Source organism: Myxine glutinosa, chromosome 13 (genome assembly GCF_964187855.1).
Source record: "Myxine glutinosa chromosome 13, kmMyxGlut1.1, whole genome shotgun sequence".
Lineage (NCBI taxonomy): Eukaryota > Metazoa > Chordata > Myxini > Myxiniformes > Myxinidae > Myxine > Myxine glutinosa.
The window spans coordinates 98,772,771-98,796,080 of NC_136273.1; the positions used below are offsets into that span (position 1 = coordinate 98,772,771).

The 23,310-nt window shown below is 45.9% G+C and overlaps 1 protein-coding gene across 1 annotated transcript in view; it reads right to left on the reverse strand.

Moving 5' to 3' along the window:
- The window catches only part of LOC137439143 (uncharacterized), a 31,512-nt gene extending 11,449 nt beyond the window's left edge, over positions 1-20,063 (reverse strand). The window contains exons 1-5 of the mRNA XM_068134865.2: positions 19,755-20,063; positions 18,596-18,629; positions 7,017-7,104; positions 6,692-6,803; positions 4,346-4,403 (exon numbers count right to left, since the gene is read on the reverse strand). Of these exons, the coding sequence (XP_067990966.2) occupies positions 4,346-4,403; positions 6,692-6,803; positions 7,017-7,104; positions 18,596-18,629; positions 19,755-19,761 (299 nt within the window). The 5' untranslated portion in view covers positions 19,762-20,063. The remainder of the gene's footprint in view (positions 1-4,345; positions 4,404-6,691; positions 6,804-7,016; positions 7,105-18,595; positions 18,630-19,754) is intronic.
- Between the last annotated feature and the right edge of the window lie 3,247 nt (positions 20,064-23,310).

Genomic DNA, 23,310 nt, shown 5'->3' on the forward strand with positions numbered 1-23,310 from the left:
ACATTTGGCGACTTTTTCAGTTCATATAGTTTTCTTTCCGTTTAGGACTGGAATATCACTTCTGCCAGGAACATAGATAGATAGCCACCAGTGTCACAGTCTCTGTCATAAATAATGGTTATGTGTGTTCCAAGTTCATTAAAAGCTATTGTAATATGTAATTGTGTTGCAGAGGCTTGCACCGCCTGCTCTGTCTGTGCTTTGTTCCCCAAATATTCCTTCAGGATGCGCAAGAACTGCCAGCAACCCTCTTCTGGAGAAACTGTCAAAATGAAGACTCTCTGCTCACCTTCACTCTTTCATTCCTCTTTCCTCCCACCTCTGGAACAATCTCCCACACTCTCTTCAATCCCTCGCTTCCGTCCAGGTCTTCAAACCAGCTGTTCATCACAATCTCATACCTTCCCCCATCCAAAACCTTGATCTTCTCTCTACCCCTGTTAATCGACCCCAAAACCACCTCATTCAAATTCTGTGTTTGCTTTCCTGAAAGCCCCAGTAGTGTCCTTGTTTATCCTGTGTACCCTGCCCTAGACCACTCTCTTCCACTGATCTCCTGTTGTCCCTTTACCCCACCGTTGTTGTAATCCCCACCGTTGTTGTAATCCCCCCCCCCCCTTGTTTCCCACTCCTTTTATTATATGTTCTATGTGTCAGCCGTCATACGAGCCGAGACAAAGTATATATAATAAAAAAAAAATAAAAAAAATATAAAAAGAACAAAAAAAAGATGAGTGGCACTACGTTCTGTGTGATGGAGGGCTGGAAGCCCAAGCCTATGGTCCAGGGACTGGTCTTCGGCATGAGGGAACCCAACACCGGGCTTAGGATGGGTATCTCCTTGAGAAGACCCTGGACAAGGAGCTTGTCTGAATTGTGTGCTGCCACCACGTGTTCGAAGTGATACTGTCGGACGTTCGTTCTCAATCGCCCTTGGAGCAATAAATGGGTCTGAGATGGGGCTCTTCAAACACCTATAGAAGAGCCGGACTGACATCAAAAAGGCTAATTTCCAGTTCGCCAGTGACGAGCTCTTCCCGGGCATGCTGGACGGCTTGTGATAGCAGATAGCATTATTCTACATGGACTGGTCAAAACCGCACGAGATGACGATAGCGAGCTGCTTCAGTTCTGCCAAATTTTGCTCGGGGGATCCTCCGACGGATGGCCGTGCTTCTGCACACCTGGCACAATGCACAACATGCAGTAGATGGCCATGGATATCTACTCATTGAAGATCTACCTGTTCAAGGGCCAGACGATGCTGACAGTGCACGAGACTGCTGGCCTGACAAACATTTGCCTCTTCATCCCACTTGTCTACGGCTGCTACTAGCCAGAGTCCAACCACCCCTTGTGGAGAAAGTCCCTCTACCTTGTGCGTGCCATCAGAGAGGCGGCAGTCAAGGCGTCTGTCGACATTTAATAATAATTCATTTATTTTGTATAGCGCTTTTCATGAAGCCCAAAGGCGCTTTGACAGAGTGCAAAACATAATGCATAACAAAACATGAAAACAACAATTGCAAAAAGACAAGAATCAATAGGGAAATATTTAAAGCAAAAGGAGGGAGAAGGAGAAGTGATAGTCAGGGGTTAAATGCTGTGGGTTGAATGTTGAATGCAGTGCTGAACAGGTGGGTCTTGAGTGATGTTTTGAATGTGGTGAGTGAGGAGGAGTCTCTGATGGTGTGAGGTAGTGAGTTCCAGAGGGTGGGAGCAGCGATGGAGAAGGCCCTGTCCCCCCAGGATCTGAATTTGGTCCGGATGGGGGGGGGGGGGGGGGGGTCAGGAGGTTGGTACCAGCAGAGCGGAGGTTGCGGGTGGGAGTGTCTGGAGAGGAGGTCAGCCAGGTAGGATGGGGCCAGGTTATGGAGGGCTTTGTAGGTCAAGAGGAGGATTTTGTACTGGATTCTCTGGGAGATGGGGAGCCAGTGAAGCTTGTAAAGGACGGGGGTGATGTGGTCACGGGTCCGGGAATGGGTGAGTAGACGGGCAGCGGAGTTCTGAATGTATTGGAGTTTATTGGTGATTGTTGAGGGTGAACCATAGAGGAGGCTATTGCAGTAGTCCAGACGGGAGGTGATGAAGGCGTGGATGAGGGTTTCTGCAGCCGTGGAGGAGAGGGATGAGCGGAGACGGGCGATGTTTTTCAGGTGAAAGAAGGCTGTCTTTGTGATCTGTTTAGTGTATTTGTCGAAGGAGAGGGTTTGGTCAAAGATGACGCCAAGATTCCGGATGAGAGGGGAGGTGGATACTGGGATACCGTCGATGTTGAGGGCAAAGTAATGGGTGGATTTTGTGAGCGTTTTTGGGCCAATGATGATTATTTCAGATTTATCACAGTTAAGTTTGAGGAAGTTGATTTGAAGCCAGGATTTTATTTCAGAGATGCAGTTTGTCAGGATAGAGTGGGTGTCGGTGGAGACGGACTTGGTGGAGATGAAAAGCTGGATGTCATCGGCGAAGCAGTCGAATTGGAGACCATGACGGCGGATTAAGTGACCGAGGGGGGACAGGTAAAGGATGAAGAGGAGGGGGCCAAAAACTGAACCTTGGGGGACACCTTGGGGGAGGGGAGCAGTGGGGGATTTGCAGTTATTGATGGGGATGAACTGGCGTCTGTCAGAGAGGTATGATTTAATCCAAGAGAGGGCAGTGCCGGTAACGTTAAAGGTGGATTCAAGTCGGGTGAGGAGGATGGTGTGATCGATGGTGTCAAAGGCAGCGCTGAGGTCGAGGAGGATGAGAATGTTGAGGTTGCCAGCGTCAGAGGAGAGGAGAAGGTCGTTGGTGATTTTGAGGAGAGCAGTTTCAGTACTGTGGTTGGAGCGGAATCCGGATTGGAATGTTTCATACAGGTTATTGGCAGAGAGGTGATGTTTGAGTTGAGCGGCTACAGCGCGTTCCAAAACTTTTGACAGAAAGGGTAGGTTGGAGATGGGTCTGAAGTTATTTAGGGTGTCAGGGTTTAGACCAGGTTTTTTTAGAATGGGGGTAACAGCAGCATTTTTGAGGGATGGTGGGACGATGCCTGTAGACAGGGAGGAGTTTATTGTTGCAATGATAAGTGGAGAGAGAGCAGGGAGGGAGGCCTTGACAAAGCTGGAGGGGATGGGGTCAAGAGTGTAGGTGGCAGTTTTCATTCCTATGAGGAGTTCAGAGAGATCAGTAGGGGAGACCGGGGAGAATTGAGACAGGGGAAGGCAGGATAAGGGGGGGCAGGTGGTTGGAGGGGGAGCGGGTGCAGCGGTGGTCAAGCTGTTGTAGATGTTGTCAATTTTGCGTTGGAAGAAAGAAAGGAAGGAGATGCAGTTGTCTACTGTGAATGACTGGGTGGTGGTGTCCAGGGGCGGAGGAGTTTGTTTATTGTCGAGAAGAGTGCTTTTGGGTTTCCGGAGCCAAAGTGGATAATTTGAGAGTAGTAGGTGGAGCGGGCGTGGGAGAGGGCATCTTTGTAGTGTTGTAGGTGGTCCTTGTAGGCTTGGGAGTGAACTGTGAGACCTGTTTTATTGCGGAGTCTTTCAAGTTGGCGAGCACGAGTTTTCATCAGGCGGAGTTCAGGGGTAAACCAGGGAGCAGAATGGGTGAAAGAAACTGTTTTGGTTTTTACAGGCGCAAGCTGGTCAAGGCAGGAGGAGAGAGTGTGGTTGTAGTAGTCAGTGAGGTCGGACATTTGTGGTTCTTAATCAAGCACCTCTCGCCCTCTTCAATGATCAAGTCAACGAGAATACCAAAGTGTTTGAACAATACCCTGAACAATACCCAAATCAATACCCTGATTTTTTATAATGCCATGAACAAACTTGAGTCGCAACATATCAAATATAATTTTAGGCAAGTTTGGTCACTACCCCATCAGCAATTTCGGAGAAGAAGTTGCATGTGTTTACAGACGGACGGACTGATGGATGGACGACGCACCATCACATAAGCTCCGCGGAATTACGTTCCAATTGGGATAAAAATAATTTGATCACTGTCGTGTCCAAATATCAGCTTTCTCGCTCAAAGGTTCCAGAGATATTGCCCAGATGAGAAAGAAAATAAAGAAGTAATTAATAAATTGATAATAATTAAGTAATTAATCAATTAATTGATTAATCAAAAAATAAAAAATATCGTTTTTGTCAGAGCACGTGCTCACTGTAGTGCCAAAATTTCAGCATCCTAGCTCAAAGGATAGCTGAGATATTGATCGGACAAACAAACCACCAAGAAAACAAAGAGTGAAAACTGAGTCCACCTTTCCAGCAAGTGTCAACCCCTGGAGATGGAATGTGGAGGGGCGGTGTAAAACAAGTCAATTAAGAGGGATGTAAAAATAAATAATTAACAAACTTACATTTTCTTCATAGCATTGTCAAATTGTGATGGATTTTCTTTTCTGAGAGAACCAGTTCCTACAAAAACAGAACCACAAAAAGAAGTCATTATTAACACTGGTGGAATCAGTCCATTAGCATACGATATACTTCACAAACTTGATAAATAAAAGTGTAAAAAGCAAATATATTTAATCACATGCATCTACAGTAAAACCCTGGTTTTACGCAGTGGTGACGTTTCTAGAAATCCCCGCATGAACCAAAACCAAGGACCTACAGGAAAAAAGGGGTTAGGTTCAAGGTTAAATCCTCTCACCTATACATTCACGCATCATGTACTGGAGCAGTTTATGGAAGACCGTAAAACCAGAGCATTCACTACCCCTTGTTTTCTGTACATTTCTTTATTTGCCGGATATTGGACTCATGAACAACATAATGTCTGTCCAGTGACGCCGCACTCTCACCTCGACCAAACCTATCCAAGACCTCCACTTTATGTGTCAAAGACGTCACTTTCCTGGACTTTTTCACAATTGGTTCACCACAAGCAACAGTATTCTTCTTGGGAGCCATGGTTAATAAATAGCCCCAAGTTGGCTGGCAGTCATCTTTTGAGTTTGTAGTTAAGACCTCTGCACTGATTTGGGGGGGGGGGGGGGGGGGGGGGACCCCTAGGTAGCCCCCTTGATGCAAAATTGAAAAATCTAAAATCGAGCGATCCTGCTCAATCGAGGAGGAGAAGCCCATCGAGGACCATCGAGGACCATCGAGGAGAAGGGCTGTATCGAATTTCAGTGAAATCTGTTGCTAAATAAGGTACGAGTAGGTATCAGAGTTTGATTTAAATCCATTCAGCGGTGCCCAAGTTATCACATTTTACCTGACATGACCTCTGACCCCAAAATATAATCAGTTCATGTTTACATCATTATACATACCTGTACCAATATTTAACTTAAATCCCTTCAGCTGTTCACAAGTTCACATTTTTACCTGCCATGACCTCTGACCTTTGGCCTTTGACCTCCGGACCCAAAATCTAATCATTTAATCTTTACATCATGATACATACCCATACCAAATTTGAATTAGATTACGTCAGCCGTTCTCAAGTTATAACCTATTGCAGATTTCACCTTTGACCCCAAAATCGAATCACTTGATCTTTACAATATTACACATACCTGTAAAAGTTTGAATTAGATCACTTCAGCCGTTCTCAAGGTATAGACCTATTACAGACTTTGACCCTTGACCTCTTGACCCCAAAATCTAATCAGTTCATCTTTACATCATTCTACATAAGTGTACCAAATTTGGTCAGAATCCCATCACTGGTTCACAAGTTATCGCGGGAACAATATTTTAACCTAACATGACCTCTGACCTTTATGTAATTTTTTTATATACAACATCGAGGCTTAGGTAAGAGCGAACATTAATGACAAAAACATAAACGGACACATAAAACATATAATAAATGGAGTGGGAGACAAGATGGGGCGAGAGAGGGGGAAGCATACAAGTACAACAGTAGATAACAGGGACATCAGGAGATCTGTGTGAGATAGGGGGCTTGGGGGGTGAAGGCATGGCAAGAGGGGCGGAGGGTGGGGGGTGGGGGGTGGGAGAGGTATAAAACAAATGGACACTGCGAGAACTTCCAGGAAAGAAGTCGGTATTTCAAAAAAAGTAGATCTGGGGTGGATTAACGGGGGTAGAAAAGGTCAAGGTTTTGGATGGAGGAAGATAAGAGATGGTGGTGAACAGCTGTTTTATAGACCTGGAGGGAGGAATGGGATTGAAGAGAGTGAGGGAGTTTGTTCCAGAGGCGGGAGAAAAGAAGATTGAAAGAGTGAAGGTGAGCAGGGAGTCTTGATTTTGGCAGTTTCACCAGAAGAGTGTTGCTGGCAGATCTTGTGCGACCTGAAGGAATATTTGGGGGACAGAGCACAGACAGAGCTTGGGGAGCTAGGCCGGAGAGGAGTCGGTGGAAGACAGAAAGACCACCATCCTGCCTGTGGCGAGAGGGTGAAAGGCCCTCAGTCAGCTTCATTGCAGGAGATTCCAATGATTCTGAAAGCTTTGGTTTCAACAACGTGAAGCCGAGCTCGATGTGAGGCAGGAGCACCAGCCCAGAGGGGAGAGTAGTACTCCATCAAGCTGCGGATGAAAGCTTTGTAAGTGGTAAGGAGCTCAGAAGTGCCAAGGAATTCAGATTCATGATGAGGAGAAATCAGATTGATGAAGCATTTAAAGTTAAAATACAAATAACGTTCCAGTTTTTCAATCCTCATACAAATTGCTTCTCTTTCACAAAAGTCATCAAGACAGGAACAAAATATTTCAAAGATGCTCACCTTTTCTGCCATAATCATCCAAATGTGACATCTTGCTTGGAGGAGGTCCACGAGAATCCCCAAAATTCTTCCTTCCCCAGGAACCCTCGTCATTAGATCTCCTTCCACCACCCTGGGAATGATAACTCTCTCAAAGTGCATCCTCAACCAAGTCAGCTTAAATATATATATATATATATATATATATATATATATATACACACATACACACACACACACACACACACACACACACACACACACACACACACACACACACACACACACACACACACACATATAATCCTCTCTTAACGAGACATTTATCTGCTATTGGAGCACATACCGTATAACCCCCGTAGCTTCTGTCTCGCCCATACGGCCGACCACGAATTTCATCAGACATGCGGTATCCTCTCCCAAAACGATCCGGCCTGCAGAAGGGGTACAGCAACGGACATCAAATTTGTGTGGTAATGACGTGCCTAATCAAAATACAGACCAATTACTGCACCCTGGTTGTACGCCGGTGTGTACCCTGGTTAGAATAGGTACACCATATCCCTGCGTGTCGTAAGAGGCGACTTAGAGGGTTGGCGTCAGGAAGGGCATCCGGCCATAAAAACATTGCCTCAAAAAGAGAACCATGACAATTACAACTACATATGGGCAAGGTACAGCCCAAAGTGGAGATCGGTTTCTGAGGTTTGGGACATGGAATGTAGGGACAATGACAGGGAGATCAGGAGAAGTGGTGGAAGTATTGGTCAGAAGAAGAGTGGACATATGTTGTGTGCAAGAGACGAGATGGAAGGGAAGTGGTGTGAGAATGGTGAAGGGTAGGCAGGGACAGAAATACAAGTTTGTGTGGCAAGGGTGCCCGGAGGGCGTGAATGGTGTTGGTGTCCTGTTTTCTGAGGAGTTTGTAGACAGTGTGGTGAGTGTGACTAGAGTGAGTGATAGGTTGATGATGGTGAAAATGATGATTGGAAAGCTCTTCGTGAACGTCATCTCGGGATATGCTCCGCAGCAGGTCGGTCGGAGCGATGAAGAGAAGGACAAGTTCTGGTGTGCGATAGAGAAGCTGATGGAAAACGTGAAAGATGAGGAAGTTGTTGTGGTAGGAAGAGACCTAAATGGACATGTGGGAAGGAGTAATGGATGGTTTTGAGGGAGTTCATGGGGGTATGGATATGGTGTGAGAAATGGAGAAGGTGAAAGGATTTTGGAATTTGCTGATGGAGCTGATTTGTTGATTTGTAATACTCAGTTCCAGAAAGAGGATAATAAGCTTGTTACATACACGTCAGGTGGGTCGACGACAACCGTTGACTACCTGATGGTGCGTAGGTGAGATAGGGGGCACAACCGGGACACAAAGGTGATCCCGGGGGAGGAGGCTGTTTCACAGCACCACTTGGTTGTCTGCGACATAAGGGTGAAAGGTGCGAGGAGAGCTTGGCGGGTGAAGTACCAACCGAGAATGAAGGTGTGGAGGTTGAAAGAGGTGACAGTAAGGGAGGCATTAAAAGAGAGGCTGAGTAGGGTAGAGGATGATGTGGTTGAGCTTGATCGTGGTTGGATGTCAATGAAAGATAGTCTGTTGGGAGCCGTTGGTGAGGTATGTGGATGGACAAAAGGACCACCGAGGCACTCGGAAACATGGTGGTGGGATGAGGAAGTTGGAAAGAGGATTGACGAGAAGAGGAAGAAGTTCAAGGAGTGGCAGAAGGCGAAGGGTACGGGAGCAGAAAAAGCAGAGCATGAAAGTTATAAGGCAGCCAAGAAGGCTGCAAAGAAAGAGGTAGCAAAGGCGCAGGAGGCATGTAGGAAAATGTTCGGAGAACGCTTGGATTCGGAAGAGGGTCAGAGAGCGGTATTCAGGATTGCAAAGCAGATAGCGAAAGAGAGGTGTGATGTGATGGGGGTGAGTTGCTTGAAGGATGAAGTGGGACAAATCGTTGTGGACCCAGATGGAATTAAAGGAAGATGGAAAAGATATATGGAAATGCTGTTGAATACAGAGAATGAATGGGATGGCAACATGGAGAGTAACCCAGTTTTAGGACCGGCAGAGAAGATAACTGAGAAGGAATTTGAGGAAGCGATAAAAGCAATGAAGAGTAGAAAAGCGGGAGGGCCGACGGGAGTTGTGGGAGATATGTTGAAGGCAGCAGGAAGTTGGGGTGTGAAGAGAATGGCAGAGATCTGTAATCTGGTGGTGAAAGAAGGTTGCATTCCAGTGGATTGGGAACCGAGTACCCTCGTCCCTCTATACAAGGGGAAAGGTGACCCTTTGGAGTGTGGCTCGTACTGAGCGGTAAAGTTATTGGAGCATAGAATGAAGGTATTGGAAAGGGTGTTGGAGAGGAGGATAAGGAAGAAGGTGAAGATCGACGAAATGCAGTTTGGATTTATGCCAGGAAGAGGAACGACAGACGCGCTCTTTATTGTGAGGCAGTTGCAGGAGAAGTACATAGAGAAGAGGAAGAAGTTGTTTCTTGGGTTTGTTGATCTGGAGAAAGCATTCGATAGGGTTCCACGCGAAGTATTGACATGGGCATTGAGGAAGTTAGAAATGGAGGAATGGTTGATCAGAGTTGTGATGGCAATGTACAAAAGAGCGCGCACAGCTGTAAGGACGAAGGACGGGAACAGTGGTGAGTTTGAGGTGAAGGTGGGAGTGCATCAGGGGTCGGTACTAAGTCCACTACTATTTGTAGCTGTGATGGAGGTGCTGGCTCAGAACGTAAAGGAGGGTTTACCGTGGGAGTTGTTGTATGCAGATGATCTGGTGTTGATTGCGGAAAGTATGGATGGACTGAAGGAAAAGATGAACAAGTGGAAGGAATGTATGGAGACAAAAGGTCTGAAGTTGAATATAGGAAAGACGAAGGTGATGGCAAGTGGTAAAGCATGTGGTGAGGTGGATAGAACTGGGAAGTGGCCATGTGCTGTGTGCAGGAAGGGTGTCGGAGTGAACTCCATTCAATGTACAATGTGCGCTGAGTGGGTTCATCAAAAATGTAGTGGTCTGAGAGGGTCATTAACCAGTGTGGCAGCTACATTCAAATGTAAGGTGTGCACAGAGGGAGCTGCAAATGGAGGAAATGTTGAGTTGGATCTTGGAGACGGCATGAAGGTGGAAGGTGTGAAAACATTTTCTACCTCGGAGACATGCTGAATGGAGAAGGTGGATCAGACTCGGCAACGGTTGCAAGAGTGAGATGTGCATGGAAGAAGTTTCGGGAACTGAGTGGCGTGCTGATGAGGAGGGGAGTGTCGTTGAAGCTGAAGGGAAAGGTGTATGCTGCATGTGTGAGAAGTGTTATGATTTATGGGAGCGAGCCATGGGTAATGAAAGTAGAGCAGCAACGAAGGCTGGAAAGGGTGGAAATGCGAATGGTTCGGTGGATGTGCGGAGTATCGTTGAGAGAGAGGAAGACAAATGATGAATTGCGAAAGATGATGGGAATAGAGCCTGTGATTGATGCTGTGAAGAGGAACAGGTTGAGATGGTTTGGTCATGTGTTGAGGAAGGATGAAAGTGACTGGTTGAGAAGAGTGATGGAAATGAATGTCGAAGGAAGTAGAGGACGGGGGAGACCGAGAAAGACTTGGCTAAAGATGGTGGAAGAAGAAATGCGGGCAAGGGGGTTAACAAGGAGAGATGCAGAAAATAGGGCAAAATGGAGAAGATTGTCATGGGGACCGCAAGGCTAACCCCCACTCTAGCAGGGAAAATGGCCTTAAAATGCATGTTGTTGTTGTTGTTGTACTGCACTGTCGTCCCAAGAAGGAAGCAAGATATAACAATACACACACACACACACACACACACACACACACACACACACACACACACACACACACACACACACACACACACACACACACACACACACACACACACACACACACACACACACGTCGAGGCAAAATCCACGAATGTCGAGGCAAAATCCGCGAATGACGAGGCAAAATCCACGAATGTCGAGGCAAAATCCGCGAATGTCGAGGCAAAATCCACGAATGTCGAGGCAAAATCAGCGAATGTCGAGGCAAAATCCGCGAATGTCGAGGCAAAATCCACGAATGTCGAGGCAAAATCCGCGAATGTCGAGGCAAAATCCACGAATGTGGAGGCAAAATCCACGAATGTCGAGGCAAAATCCTGCGAATGTCTATGAAAGTCCCGCAAATGTCGATGAAAATCCCACGAATGTCGGGACATTGTTTCAGTGGGGAAAAGAGAGCAAATTGCACCAATAGATGTGGTGGAGTGTTTTCATTCTGTACAGCTACTCGTGGGGGGTGACATGTTATGCAGCTGGTGGAATATTCTGCGAAGCAATGTTTACCGTGTGAATGGTGGGATATCCTGCGGGGCAATGTTCACAGTGTGAATGGCAGGACATACCACGAAGCAATGTTTACCGTGTGAATGGTGGGGTATCCCGTCAAGCAATTAGTGGGGGGGCCAATGTAGCAGATTGAAATGCCCGGTGAAATTGCTTGTTAATTTTTGGACACTGGTTGGGCTGTCTTTAGGGATGATATAAGTTCTAGAAAAAATATGTCTCCAATTGTTTCAAGTTCTTTATGGCGGCCATTTTGGATTTTCAAAATGGCGGATGTCGAAAACGTAAAATTCCATTATCTTGGCTTCTAAATGACCTAGAGTTTCGATTCTGGTGTCCAGTTGTACATTTTTGGGGATAGAGAATTGAATGAAACCTTCTTTAATAACCTACAAGGGATAAAAATAGGTTTTTATGGCACAGCCGAACCAGTGTCCAAAATCTAACTTAATGCACATCTATCTTAATTGTTATTTGTTATTTGTATGTTCCAGATTCGTGACCCTGAGCTATGATGGAGCCAAAAAGCAAGAAAACCAAGAAAGAAACTGATTTCACACTTTGCATTCAGTGCCAGGATCCCCAAGGTGCACTAGTGACTGAGCCAGCACTGGGCTCATATGCAAAGTTTCTCCAGTTCATCCAGGAGAGGGCACGATATGGTGATGCCGACTTCAAACAGATCAGCGAACGATTAAGCTGTTTCACTGCCACTGACTTGAGGAACAATAAAGCAAAGTGGCACCGGGCATGTTATGGATCTACATGCAACACTGCTCACCTGGAGCGTGCTAGAGTTCGCCACCAGAAAGCCTGCGAACATGGCGACACCCAGCATCTTCATAAGAGGTGTGGACGTCCTTCTTCTGCACCTGCCGCTGCAAGTACCTCAGGTTCTACGCAAGACGAGACTCTTCGCTTCACACGTTCATCATCAACTCCATTCAACAGAGACCTTTGTTTCTTCTGTCAAGAGGTCACTAAGGAAAGTGTACATGTTGTATGCACGTTCAACGCAGGTAAACAGCTGAAGAAAGCTGTTGAAGAAGGCAGCAACCACAAGTGGAAAGTTCAGCTGAGTGCTGCCATCAGTGCACATGATGCTCATGCGATCGACGTCAAGTATCATCTCCCATGCTGGGTGCAGAATGTCCAACGTGCTCCCAAGAGTGGGACATCAAGTGATGACAAAGAACACATACTGCAAGAAACTAATGTTATCAAAATAGCCGCAGACATTGAGTTTGTCAGCCTTGTTCGCTCTCTACTCCAAGCTGGTGAAATTCTCAACATGTCTGACCTGAAGTCGGTTTACTCCAGGATTCTTGACAATAATGGTGTGCACAATGTCCCATCACCTACTACCCAAGGCATGAAGGAGAAAATCAACTCTCACATTGATGACGTTCACTTCATGAAACCAAAACGTCGAAACGAGTCAGACTGTGTATTCTCCACTGCCGTGCGTGATGCAGCTGTCGAAGATGCAATGACGAAGACAAATGAAAAAAACATCGAACAACTGTTTGAGAGTGCCTCTGTTCTCCGCAGTGCCATTGCTTGTCAGAACAAGCACCCATGGCAATTTGAAGGAGAAATGAACACTGATGATGCTGAAAAGCATGTACCCAAAGTACTCTATGCTTTCCTCCGCTGGCTACTGGAAGGACCAGCCACGAGCATTGAGCCAGAGACTATGCGCTCAGCCACTATTCATCGAGATGTTATAACCATCAGTCAGAACATCATGTACGGCTACAAGTCAAAACGCCAAGTCACGTACAAGCCCAAAGAGCCAGATGCACCATTCCGCCATCGCTTAGAATGGCCACAGCAGCTTGCCGTTGCCATTGTAGTCCATCAGTCCACCAGAAACAAGAAGCTTCTGGATTTCCTGCATGGGTTCGGTCTGTCTGTTGATTATAGTCGGATCTTGCGGTTGGAGACACAGCTGGCCAACTCAGTCATAGAGTCTACGACAGAACAGGGTGTATACTTTCCAAGAACCATGCGCATAGGGACGTTTGTCTTCTTTGCAGTGGACAACAGTGACTTCAATGAAGACACACCTGATGGGAAGCGGACACTCCATGCTACAGCCTGGGCACTCTACCAACGACGGGAACATGCACCCTCCACAGATGAACATAGAACACTGACACTACATGACCGAAAGGCCAGACACCGCTCACTCAAGGTTCTGACTGCTCCAGACTTTGTTCCTTGCCAAGCACCAAACAAACAATCTGCCACAGGTACCACGTATAGCTTCAAGACACGGTCAAACCCAGATGTCACCAAGCCGTACTCTGCGACGGACACAGTGTGGCTACTTTCACGCACAATCATGCGAACAGCTGAAGCTGAGGACGTACAAGACGACATCATCCCACCAGATGACCAGCTGCAAGCTGCAGAACCCCAGCATGCTGACCCTGTTGGGTCACTCGTCCACGATCCAAAACAACCACCTGGCAGTAGGATCAAGCATCACGATATCCCAACTTGGACAGCCTACAACTCACTGCTCTCCTCTTCGAAGCCTCTGACAGAGGTCAACGCCCTGCCATTGGTAGCAGCACCAGCCCATGAATGGCAAACACTGATAACAGTCTTGAAACAGACACAGCAAATCAACTGCATGGTCATGGGTCCCGATAGGAAGACAGTGATCACCTTAGACATGGCCCTGTATGAGCGAGCCAAACAGCTGGAGATGACCAGAGATGACTGCAAAGGCAAGTGGGTACTGCGACTAGGGGAGATGCACACTGTGATGGCTGCACTGAGGGCTGCTGGGAATGCCATAGAGGACAGTGGTCTTGACGAGGCTTGGTCTGAGGCTGATATCTATGGCCCAACAACGACCAGACAAATACTGGAAGCCAAGCACATGAAGAGGGCTTTGGAGGCCCACATCACCACTGTCCAAGCCCTCTTCGACCTCTATGTGGACGAATTCTTCCAAGAGCATCCCCATCTGAGGGCTGCTGGGTTGTGTCACAGTCACAGTCTAGATGCCGTCCGAAGAGGTGCAACACAGCTGTACATTCAGTCACCTGATACTGATGTATTCATCCTAGCACTCCACCGGTACCATGAACTATGCAAAGACACATACTTCATCACGGGTGTGGGGAACAAGAAGAGGCAAATCTCACTGGAACCAATAGTACATGAACTTGGTGTCAGGAAGGCTGCAGCCCTACCAGGATTCCATGCATTCACGGGAGCAGACCAGACTGGTCGGTTTGCCGGCAAGGGAAAGCTCACATGTTGGCAAGCCCTCAATAGGTGCTCTGTTGAGGTGGTATCTGCGTTTCATGACCTTGGGGCCTCTGAGGAGCTGAGAGCTGACACAGAAAGTGACATTGAGGCATTTGTATGCCAGCTGTATGAGCCTCGTACTACAGTTGTGGATGTGGGCAAGCTGAGGTGGAGACTGTTTACCAAGAAACAGCTAGAGGCACAGAAGCTGCCACCAACACGGGGAGCTTTACATGAAGCCATTGCTCGTGCACATTTCCAGGCCATGGTGTGGCATCAGGCTGATGTACCGGACCCCCAGCTTCCACAACCAACAGAACATGGATGGAGAGCAGAAGGAGATCAGCTGGTGCCCATCACAACCAAGGACCCTCCAGCCCCAGCTGCCATCACACATCTAATCAAATGTAACTGCAAGAAGACCCAATGCATGTCTCACTGCTCATGCAGGTCTCAGCATCTCAACTGTTCTGAGATGTGTATGTGTGGGGCAGATGAAGAGGTGTGTGGTAACACGGGTCAGGAGCGCCCCATGGGAATCGATAACACTGATGATGAGGAGGATGGAGATCCTTCAATGTAACAATGAACACTGCCAACTAAAAATATTGCACAAAGACATTATAAGTGTACATTTGAACACTAAAGTCCAGCCTTTATGTGATTTAGAAGTGAAAATGATGGAAAAAATATATATATATATGTGTTGGCATAAGTGCGTGAAAATCCAAGATGGCTGCCATAAGAACCCTTTTGATCATATGTAGGTGTATAAATGTGTGTTTATTGGATTAAGTATCCGCAAATATGTACATTTGGACACCAAAATTAACACTCTAGGTCATTTAGAAGCCAAGATAATGACAATTTCGGTTTTCAACAAACGCCATTTTGATAATCCAAAATGGCCGCTATAAAGAACTTGAAAAAAATGGAGACATATTTTTTCTACAACTTCTATCATCCCTAAAGACAACCCAACCAGTGTCCACAAATTAACATTTGAATTCAACGGGAAAACATTGGCCCCCCCACTAAATATCAAATATGTGAATGGAGGGATATCCCACAAAGCAATGTGTTTACTGTGTGAATGGCAGTGTGTCCCACGAAGCTCGCTTACAGCATGGCAAAAAAATTATGTGGTCGTTAAAAGCCATGAAAACGTGAAGCACAGGGCTGGGAATGTAGAAGTCGGTCATGCTCGCTGCTCATGGAATATATATATTTTTTGTGTTGCGAAGAACGGCAAATTTGTGGGACACGGGGCAGCAATGTAGAAGCAGGTCACAATCTATCAACCATAAATATGAGGGGTCCGCAAGTGTTGAAACCGCGAATGTCAGGGTCCGAGTGGTATTTATATACACATATTTATATGAATGATCATTTTAAGGCCATTTTCCCCGCTAGAGCGGGGGTTAGCCTTGCGGGCCCCATGACAATCATGGTTCCCTGTTTGAGGCAATGTTTTTATACACATATTCAAAATTTTTGAACGAAAAAACATAGTGAACCTGACTAATATGTTTATGTATATACACATATTTATATACATATACATATTAGTCAGGTTCACCGTGTTGTTTCGTTCAAAAATTTTGGAGATTAGCAAAACTATACATTTTTGGAATATTCAGAGCATGAGGAATCCAAAAATTTATGTTGGCATTTGCATAGACACCTTTGAGAAAATGACACTCAGGACAGTGATAAAGATCTGTAAAAGGATATTCCTGAACGGTATAGACAATAGTAGATCCTGTGTATAGGACTTATAGTTCAATCTGATACTAACAAGGCTGCTTTCTTGCTTTATAAACCCATATCTATAACTTCAAAGGACTTGCAATATCATGTATTATGTAATACAGTTATATCACAAATATAAAGACAATGGTTTTCAATGACCTTTGTTTGTTGCTTTTCTATAATCCTGAGCACTATTTTGAGGCCTTTATTGGATTCCTTGACCCAGAAAACATAGGATTAGCATATTTAATTAAGTTTCTAGGTTGACTAGAAGCCGAGATAGCGCAAAATATGTATTTTATGGTGGCCATTTTGAAAATCCAAAATGGCGGCCATGCAGGTGTCTGTGCAAATGCCAACATTGATTTTCGGATTCTCCATGCTCTGATGATTCCAAAAATGTGCCACAAGGCAATGAACCAGGTCAACTCTCCCTTCCTTTTCTTGGTATGTCACAGTCACAATATCAAATTGATGTCCATCATGGACTATTTTTTTTTTTTTTTTTTGGTATACAAGATCGAGGCTCGTGAAAGAGCTAACATTAATCACACAAAAGGTCAAACCGACACAAACCAACACATAAAACACAAAATAAGGGGAGCGGTAGACAAGATAGGGAGAGAGGGCGAAGAACACAAACACAACATTTGAGAGCAGGGACATCGAGAGAACTGTGGGAGGGAGAGGGCTTGGGGGGAGGTGGGAGAGGTATAAAACATATGGACACTGCAAGGACTTCCAGGAAAGAAGTTGGAATTTCGAAAAAGTGTATCTGGGGTGAACTAGCGGGGGTAGAAAAGATCAAGGTTTTGGATGGGGGATGATAAGATGATAAGATGGGGGATGATAAGATAAGGATGATAAAAATGATAAGAGATGGTGGTGAACAGCTGTTTTAAAGACCTGGAGGGAGGAGTGGGATTGAAGGGAGGGGGGAGTTTGTTCCAGAGGCGGGAAAAAGGGGAATAAAAGAGTGAAGGTGAGCAGAAAGCCTAGATTTTGGCAGTTTAACCATAAGAGGGTTGCTGGCAGCTCTTGTGCGACCTGTAGGAATATTTGGGGGACAGAGCACAGAGAGAGCTGGGGGAGCAAGGCCGGAGAGGAGTCGGTAGAAGACAGAAAGACCACCAACCTGCCTGCGGTGAGTTAGTGAAAGGCCCTCGGAGTTAGCTTCATCGCAGGAGATTCCAATGATTCTGAAAGCTTTGGTTTCAACAGCGTGAAGACGAGTTAGGTGTGAGGGAGGAGCACCGGCCCAGAAGGGGGGAACAGTATTCCATTGAGCTGTGGATGAAAGCCTTGTATGTGGCGGGGAGCTCAGGTGTGCCAAGGAAGGACTTCGCACGACGGAGGATGCCCAGTCGGCGACTGGGTTTGGAGGCCAGCTTGGAAATGTGATTTTCCCAAGAAAGATCATGGCAGATAGTGAGACCCAAAAGCTTGAGCGACACAACTTCTTGGAGAGGATTGTTGAGAAAGTAGATGGGAGGGTTTTCCAGTCGGTCTTTTTGGAGAGACATAGTAAGAGTGTGAGATTTGTCAGGATTGAAAGACATGTTCCACTTGTTTGCCCAGTCTGTGATTTTGTCCAGGTCTGCAGAGAGTGAGGAGGCTGCAGACTGCCGATCTGAGGGATGAGGAATGGAGCAGCAGAGAGTGGACTTGTATACCACTGGCCAACATTGTCCTACTTATCAATAATGCAAATTGATGTTTCACCGACTGCCATGTGGACATTAGATTTTGTGAGTTTCAAAATCCGTGAAGGATTTGAGGTTAAAATTGACAATCTCGATCAAAGCTCGGGTCAATTGGAAGAAAAGTGACGATTTTTCAGATGAAAAATGATGATTTTAGAAGTTTGACCTTGAGTTGACCTTTGACCTTTTGACCTCATAACTAGTTGGTTTCCCAATTCAGTGATGCAATGCACAAATGCTGTTCTATTTTCAAGTCAATCGGATGAAAATTGATGGGTTTTCAGATGAAAATTGATGATTTTGGAAGTTTGACCTTGAGTTGACCGTTGACCTTTTGACCTCAAAAATAGTTCATTTCCCAATTTATTGACAATATACAAATGTTATTCAATTTTCAATTCCATCGGATTTAAAATGGCGATTTTAGAAATTTGACCTCCAGATGACCTTTGACCTCAAAATCAATTAGGCTTCTCTATTGGGACGACCTAGACAACTTGGTGACGTCTCGTGACAATCGGTTTAGAATTGTGACCTGTATGCCGGTGACAGACAGACAGAACCACAAACGCAACCGACCAATATACTTGAAAAATCTTAGATTTTCGCAAGTTAAAAAAAAAAACAATCGAGTTTTCAGAAACTCTCAATTTCAAAGCAAATGCATGACATCACCAAGTGAATTAGGCCTACATTTGCCTACAGATCAGGCAAATGGAAATAGCTGGTGAATTGCTCTTTTAGGTCGATCTGATAACCGCAACACGCCTGTTTGAACAATTTGAGCAAATATTTTTGACAAATTGCAGGAATACCATTAAAACAGTGCACAATCAACTTACCCAGGGTTGTTTCTCGCAAAACTCCTTCCCATTCCTGCAACAAAAAAATGCAAAAAGAACATGCTGAGTGAGACAGCCTCATTAAAAAACAAAAAAGGGACCTCAGTGGGCATGAAAATATATAGATGGGAGCCAAATTCAAAGATCGCAATTTGTATGGACGATGAGTGGAAGACAGAGATGATAAAAATAAACGACTCGATTAAGATGAAGATACAAAACAAGAGTGAGATGTGCATGGAAGAAGTTTCGGGAACCGAGTGGCGTGCTGATGATGAGGGGAGTGGCGCTGAAGCTGAAGGGAAAGGTGTATGCTGCATGTGTGAGAAGTGTTATGATTTATGGGAGCGAGACATGGGTAATGAATGTAGAGCAGCAACGAAGGCTGGAAAGGGTGGAAATGTGAATGGTTCGGTGGATGTGCGGAGTATCGTTGAGAGAGAGGAAGACAAATGATGAATTGCGAAAGATGATGGGAATGGAGCCTGTGATTGATGCTGTGAAGAGGAACAGGTTGAGATGGTTTGGTCATGTGTTGAGGAATACTACGCCGGCGCACAGAAAATATGGCAAAATGGAGAAGATTGTCACGGGCACCGCAAGGCTAACCCCGCTCGAGCAGGGAAAATGGCCTTAAGGCTTAAAATGCCTGTTGTTGTTGTTGTTGTTGTCATTAACTCAGGAGATAATTACCGACCACATCCAATTTCGGGGTTCACTCACGAACTCAGTGAATCCTCCCCTTTCACCTTCCACTTGTCCCAATACAAATTCATTCAGAGCTCATGACGAACCTTCAGAGCAAAGCAAATTCATTCAGAGCTCATGACGAACCTTCAGAGCAAAGCAAATTCATTCAGAGCTCATGACGAACCTTCAGAGCAAAGCAAATTCATTCAGAGCTCATGACGAACCTTCCAGGTGCAGCACCACCTCGAATCATCGTAGACCCTTTTATAACCCCATATACGATATAGTAAACCTCAACTGTGAAAGGACCGAATAGCGAAATTAATGAAATGGGGACTGGGCCTGGGGTGTGGGCGAGATCGAAAATGGAGCGATATTGGAGGGAAATAAAACGTGACTGGAAGTTAGAACATGTGCGAGACTCGAGACCCTTCACCTCAGGATGGTCGTGCAGACCAAGACTACGTACCAGACATCGTGACGGATCTTCAGGCTTGGATCCAGCACTTTCACGATTAAAATTACAAACACGGTCTTTTTAATATTCGTTCGATTCACAGCGAAATAGATCAGCCCAAGTCCCAACACATCAAAACCGTAGACAATGTCTCGCTTGCATTTGAAATATTCCTCACGACTGCAAAGGTATATTTACACAGTTCTGTCAAAATAACTAAAGAGTAAACAACGAGAGAGTGCAATTTGTACTTATTGACCAATTTAGAGAAAATAAACGTAAGATATTTGAACCGTTGCATTTACTGCCGCGTACAATATCGTCATGGTGTACAGGAACCGCGCAACAATATTATTTTTAAAAATATTTTTTTTTTTCAAAAAGGTGCTGAGAAAAGCAGAATAGATCTTTCTCACTGGATTTTACTGGATACATAGAGGTGAAGCGATGCTTATTTACCTCATTTCACTCCACTTGATCCTCGTTGATCAATAGGTGATGGCGAGACTACTGTACTGCACTGGAAGTAAGCTGTAACACGTGCACTTTTTCTGGTTTGTTTTCAACGTATCCAATCACGTGACTTGTCGCGAAGGGCGCACTAACCGGAATTTACGTCGTTCCGCGGACGCCTATAATAAGAACCGTATGGGTGGGGGTGGAGTGACGTCACTTCCGCTTAGTAACGGCGTCACGTCACCGAGAGCGATGAAAACAATCACGCCACGCGCTTGCAGTGTGTGTGCTTTGTGCTTGCAGACTTGCGCAGGAAAGTGCTAGATTTTGTGTTGTTGCAACGGTTTAACTTACGAATTTCGTCACATACTACTGGCCACTTATATCAACATGTCTTAACTATTTTGACAATCTTCCAAGCGAAGCTAAAGAGAGATACAAGACCAAATGTCCCCAGATAATGTCCCCAGAATGTCCCCAAATGTCCCCAGATTGTCCCCAGATAGATTGTCAAATTTCAACTCGTTACTTTATCGTCCATGCGTTATTGTTTTGATTATAGTTACTTTTGGTTTGAATTTCCTGTAACTTGTAATTATTTAATCGTGTTCTGCTCCTCGTGTGCGGCCTTGTAGTTGTACCCCCGTCGGTGTTTGTTATCTTAATCGTGTTTTGCTTGGCTCTTAGTTTTTTTTCCCTTCTACCCCGAACATAATACTCTGTCTAACGTTCTAAATCCCCACCTCCCCCCCCCCCACCCCCAAAAACCAAACAAACAAACAAAAAACCAAAAACATTTATTTTCCTTTCTCCACGTGTACTGTTGACTCATCCTGTATTTTCTGTCCAGGTGTGCTGTTCGCCCCGCCCCCATTAACTCCTTGCCATCCACCGTTTGCCCTTCACGTGACTCGTGGTGGTCCCTCTCGGCTCTCCCCCCGTTGGTATTTTTGTGCACATAAGATTGTTCACGGTTCTGTTTAAATATTATTTAAATATGTATAACCTTTCCCCTTCAGTGTTTTACTCGGTGGTATTTTACAACACGCTGTTTTTCTTCCTATTTAAAAGGCTTTTCTCAATTTCCTCTCCAACTCATTCCACCTCAAAAAAAAGAAATTCAATATCTTATACGTCTCCCTCACTACATGGTCTAAATTCACATTCATTCCATCCCTCCTCCATCATTCTGAACCGGATTGCTAACTTGAAAATCACAACAAACCCAATTTGTTTTCAATGTTCGTCTTTCATTAATCATCCACTTTCTAAACTCCCCTCTTGCCCCTCCCATCCAAATCCCTCCCCTTGCACCTACACTCCTAAACTCCCCCCTTGCCCCACCACTCTTAAACTCCCCCCCTACCCCTCCACTCCTGAACTCCCCCCTTGCCCTTCCACTCCTGAACTCCCCCCTTGCCCTTCCCCTCCTAAACTCCCCCCTCACTCCTCCCCTTCAAAACTCCCCCCCAACCCCTCCCATTCAAATCTCCCCCCATACCATTCCTCTCCAATTCTCCCTCCTCCCCCCTCCTCCTCAAAGCTGCCTCCTCCCCACTTCGTCTCCCTTCTATCTCATACCTCCACCCCCCCCCAACCTTCTTCTTTCCTCTGCCCCCCCTCAAACAACCCCTCTCTGTGCCTCATCCCTTCACCTTCAAACCTTTCATCCTCCTCATCCTTCCCTTTCTTGGAACTCTTCTGCAATCGCTGACACACTAACAACTGCTCTCCCTACCTCCCCCTCTTATCCTTCATCTTACCCTACTCCTCCCCTCCCCTGTCCTGTACCCGATGCTCCCCCTCTCTCTTCATTAACGGTATGGACCTCAAACATCCGGGGCCTTCGCTCAAACCTGACTGATCTCTCCATACAGGTTGCTTCTGACAATCCAGACTTGATCTGCTTAACAGAGACTTTCCTCCTTCAAGATGTCTCTGATTCCTTAATATCTCTTCCTGGTTACTCCCTCCTCCGGTATGATAGACCTGAGCCTCGGCCTGGTGGTGGGGTGGCTATCTTTATCAAAAACTCTCTTCCTCACTCTCCTTGCACTGCCCTCTCTCCTCCTCACCCCCAGGAGTACCTCTGGCTACGGCCTCCTCTCCGCTCCCACCTTTTGTTCATATGTGTTCTGTACCGTCCCCCAAACAGTGATGACTCCATCTACATTTCACTGTCTGACAACATGGACCAACTTCTATCCACTCATCCCAACTCTCTCTTCCTCATATGTGGTGACTTCAATTGTCATCATGCCACCTGGTTGGGTGTGGGTTCCTCTCTCACCAGTCATGGCACCTCAGCAAAGGACTTCTGTGACTCACTGGGATTGACACAATCTGTCAATTTCCCGACCCGGATCTCAGCCAATGGAGTATCTTCTCTTCTAGACTTGGTTATGACTAACTTCCCTGCTAATGTCTGCTGCTCTTCTTCTGCTCCAATCGGTTCTTCTGATCATGTGCTTGTCAAAGTGGACATCTCTCTGGCCATTCTCAGAGAGCCTCCTCAGCGTCGACGAGTCTGGCATTTCACTCAGGCCGACTGGGACGGTCTTCAAGCAGCCATCAATCGTCTGGATTGGTCTCCCATCTCCACTGCCTCTGACATCAATTCTTCCTGGGAATTCTTCCAAAGCAAACTGATCTCTCTCATGCACAGATTTATCCCATCTCGCCTTCAGTTGTCTTACCCTTCCTCCCGTCCATGGTACACTGAATCTTGTGGTGAGGCAGTTGCCCTGAAACAACCTGCCTTTGCCTCTTGGAAGGCTAATCCAACTGAAGGAAATCTCAGTTCCTTCCACCAAGCTCGGAACAAGTGTGTGTCTACCCTCAGGAGTGCCAGGAAGCACTATCTCTCCTCACTCAAGAATGAACTCTCAAACCTGTCTCCTTCCTCCAAATCCTGGTGGCGTCTGGTCAAATCCGTTTCTGGTGTTTGTTCCCCCTCCATCCCCTCCCTTACCTCAAATGGCCACACAGTTGACATCACACGTGACAAAGCCGAATGCCTCAACTCTGTGTTTGCCTCAAAATCCTTAGTCCCAAACCCATCTCTCTCTGTTCCCACCTTTCCCAGTCGAACCAAACTGCTCCTGGACTCTGT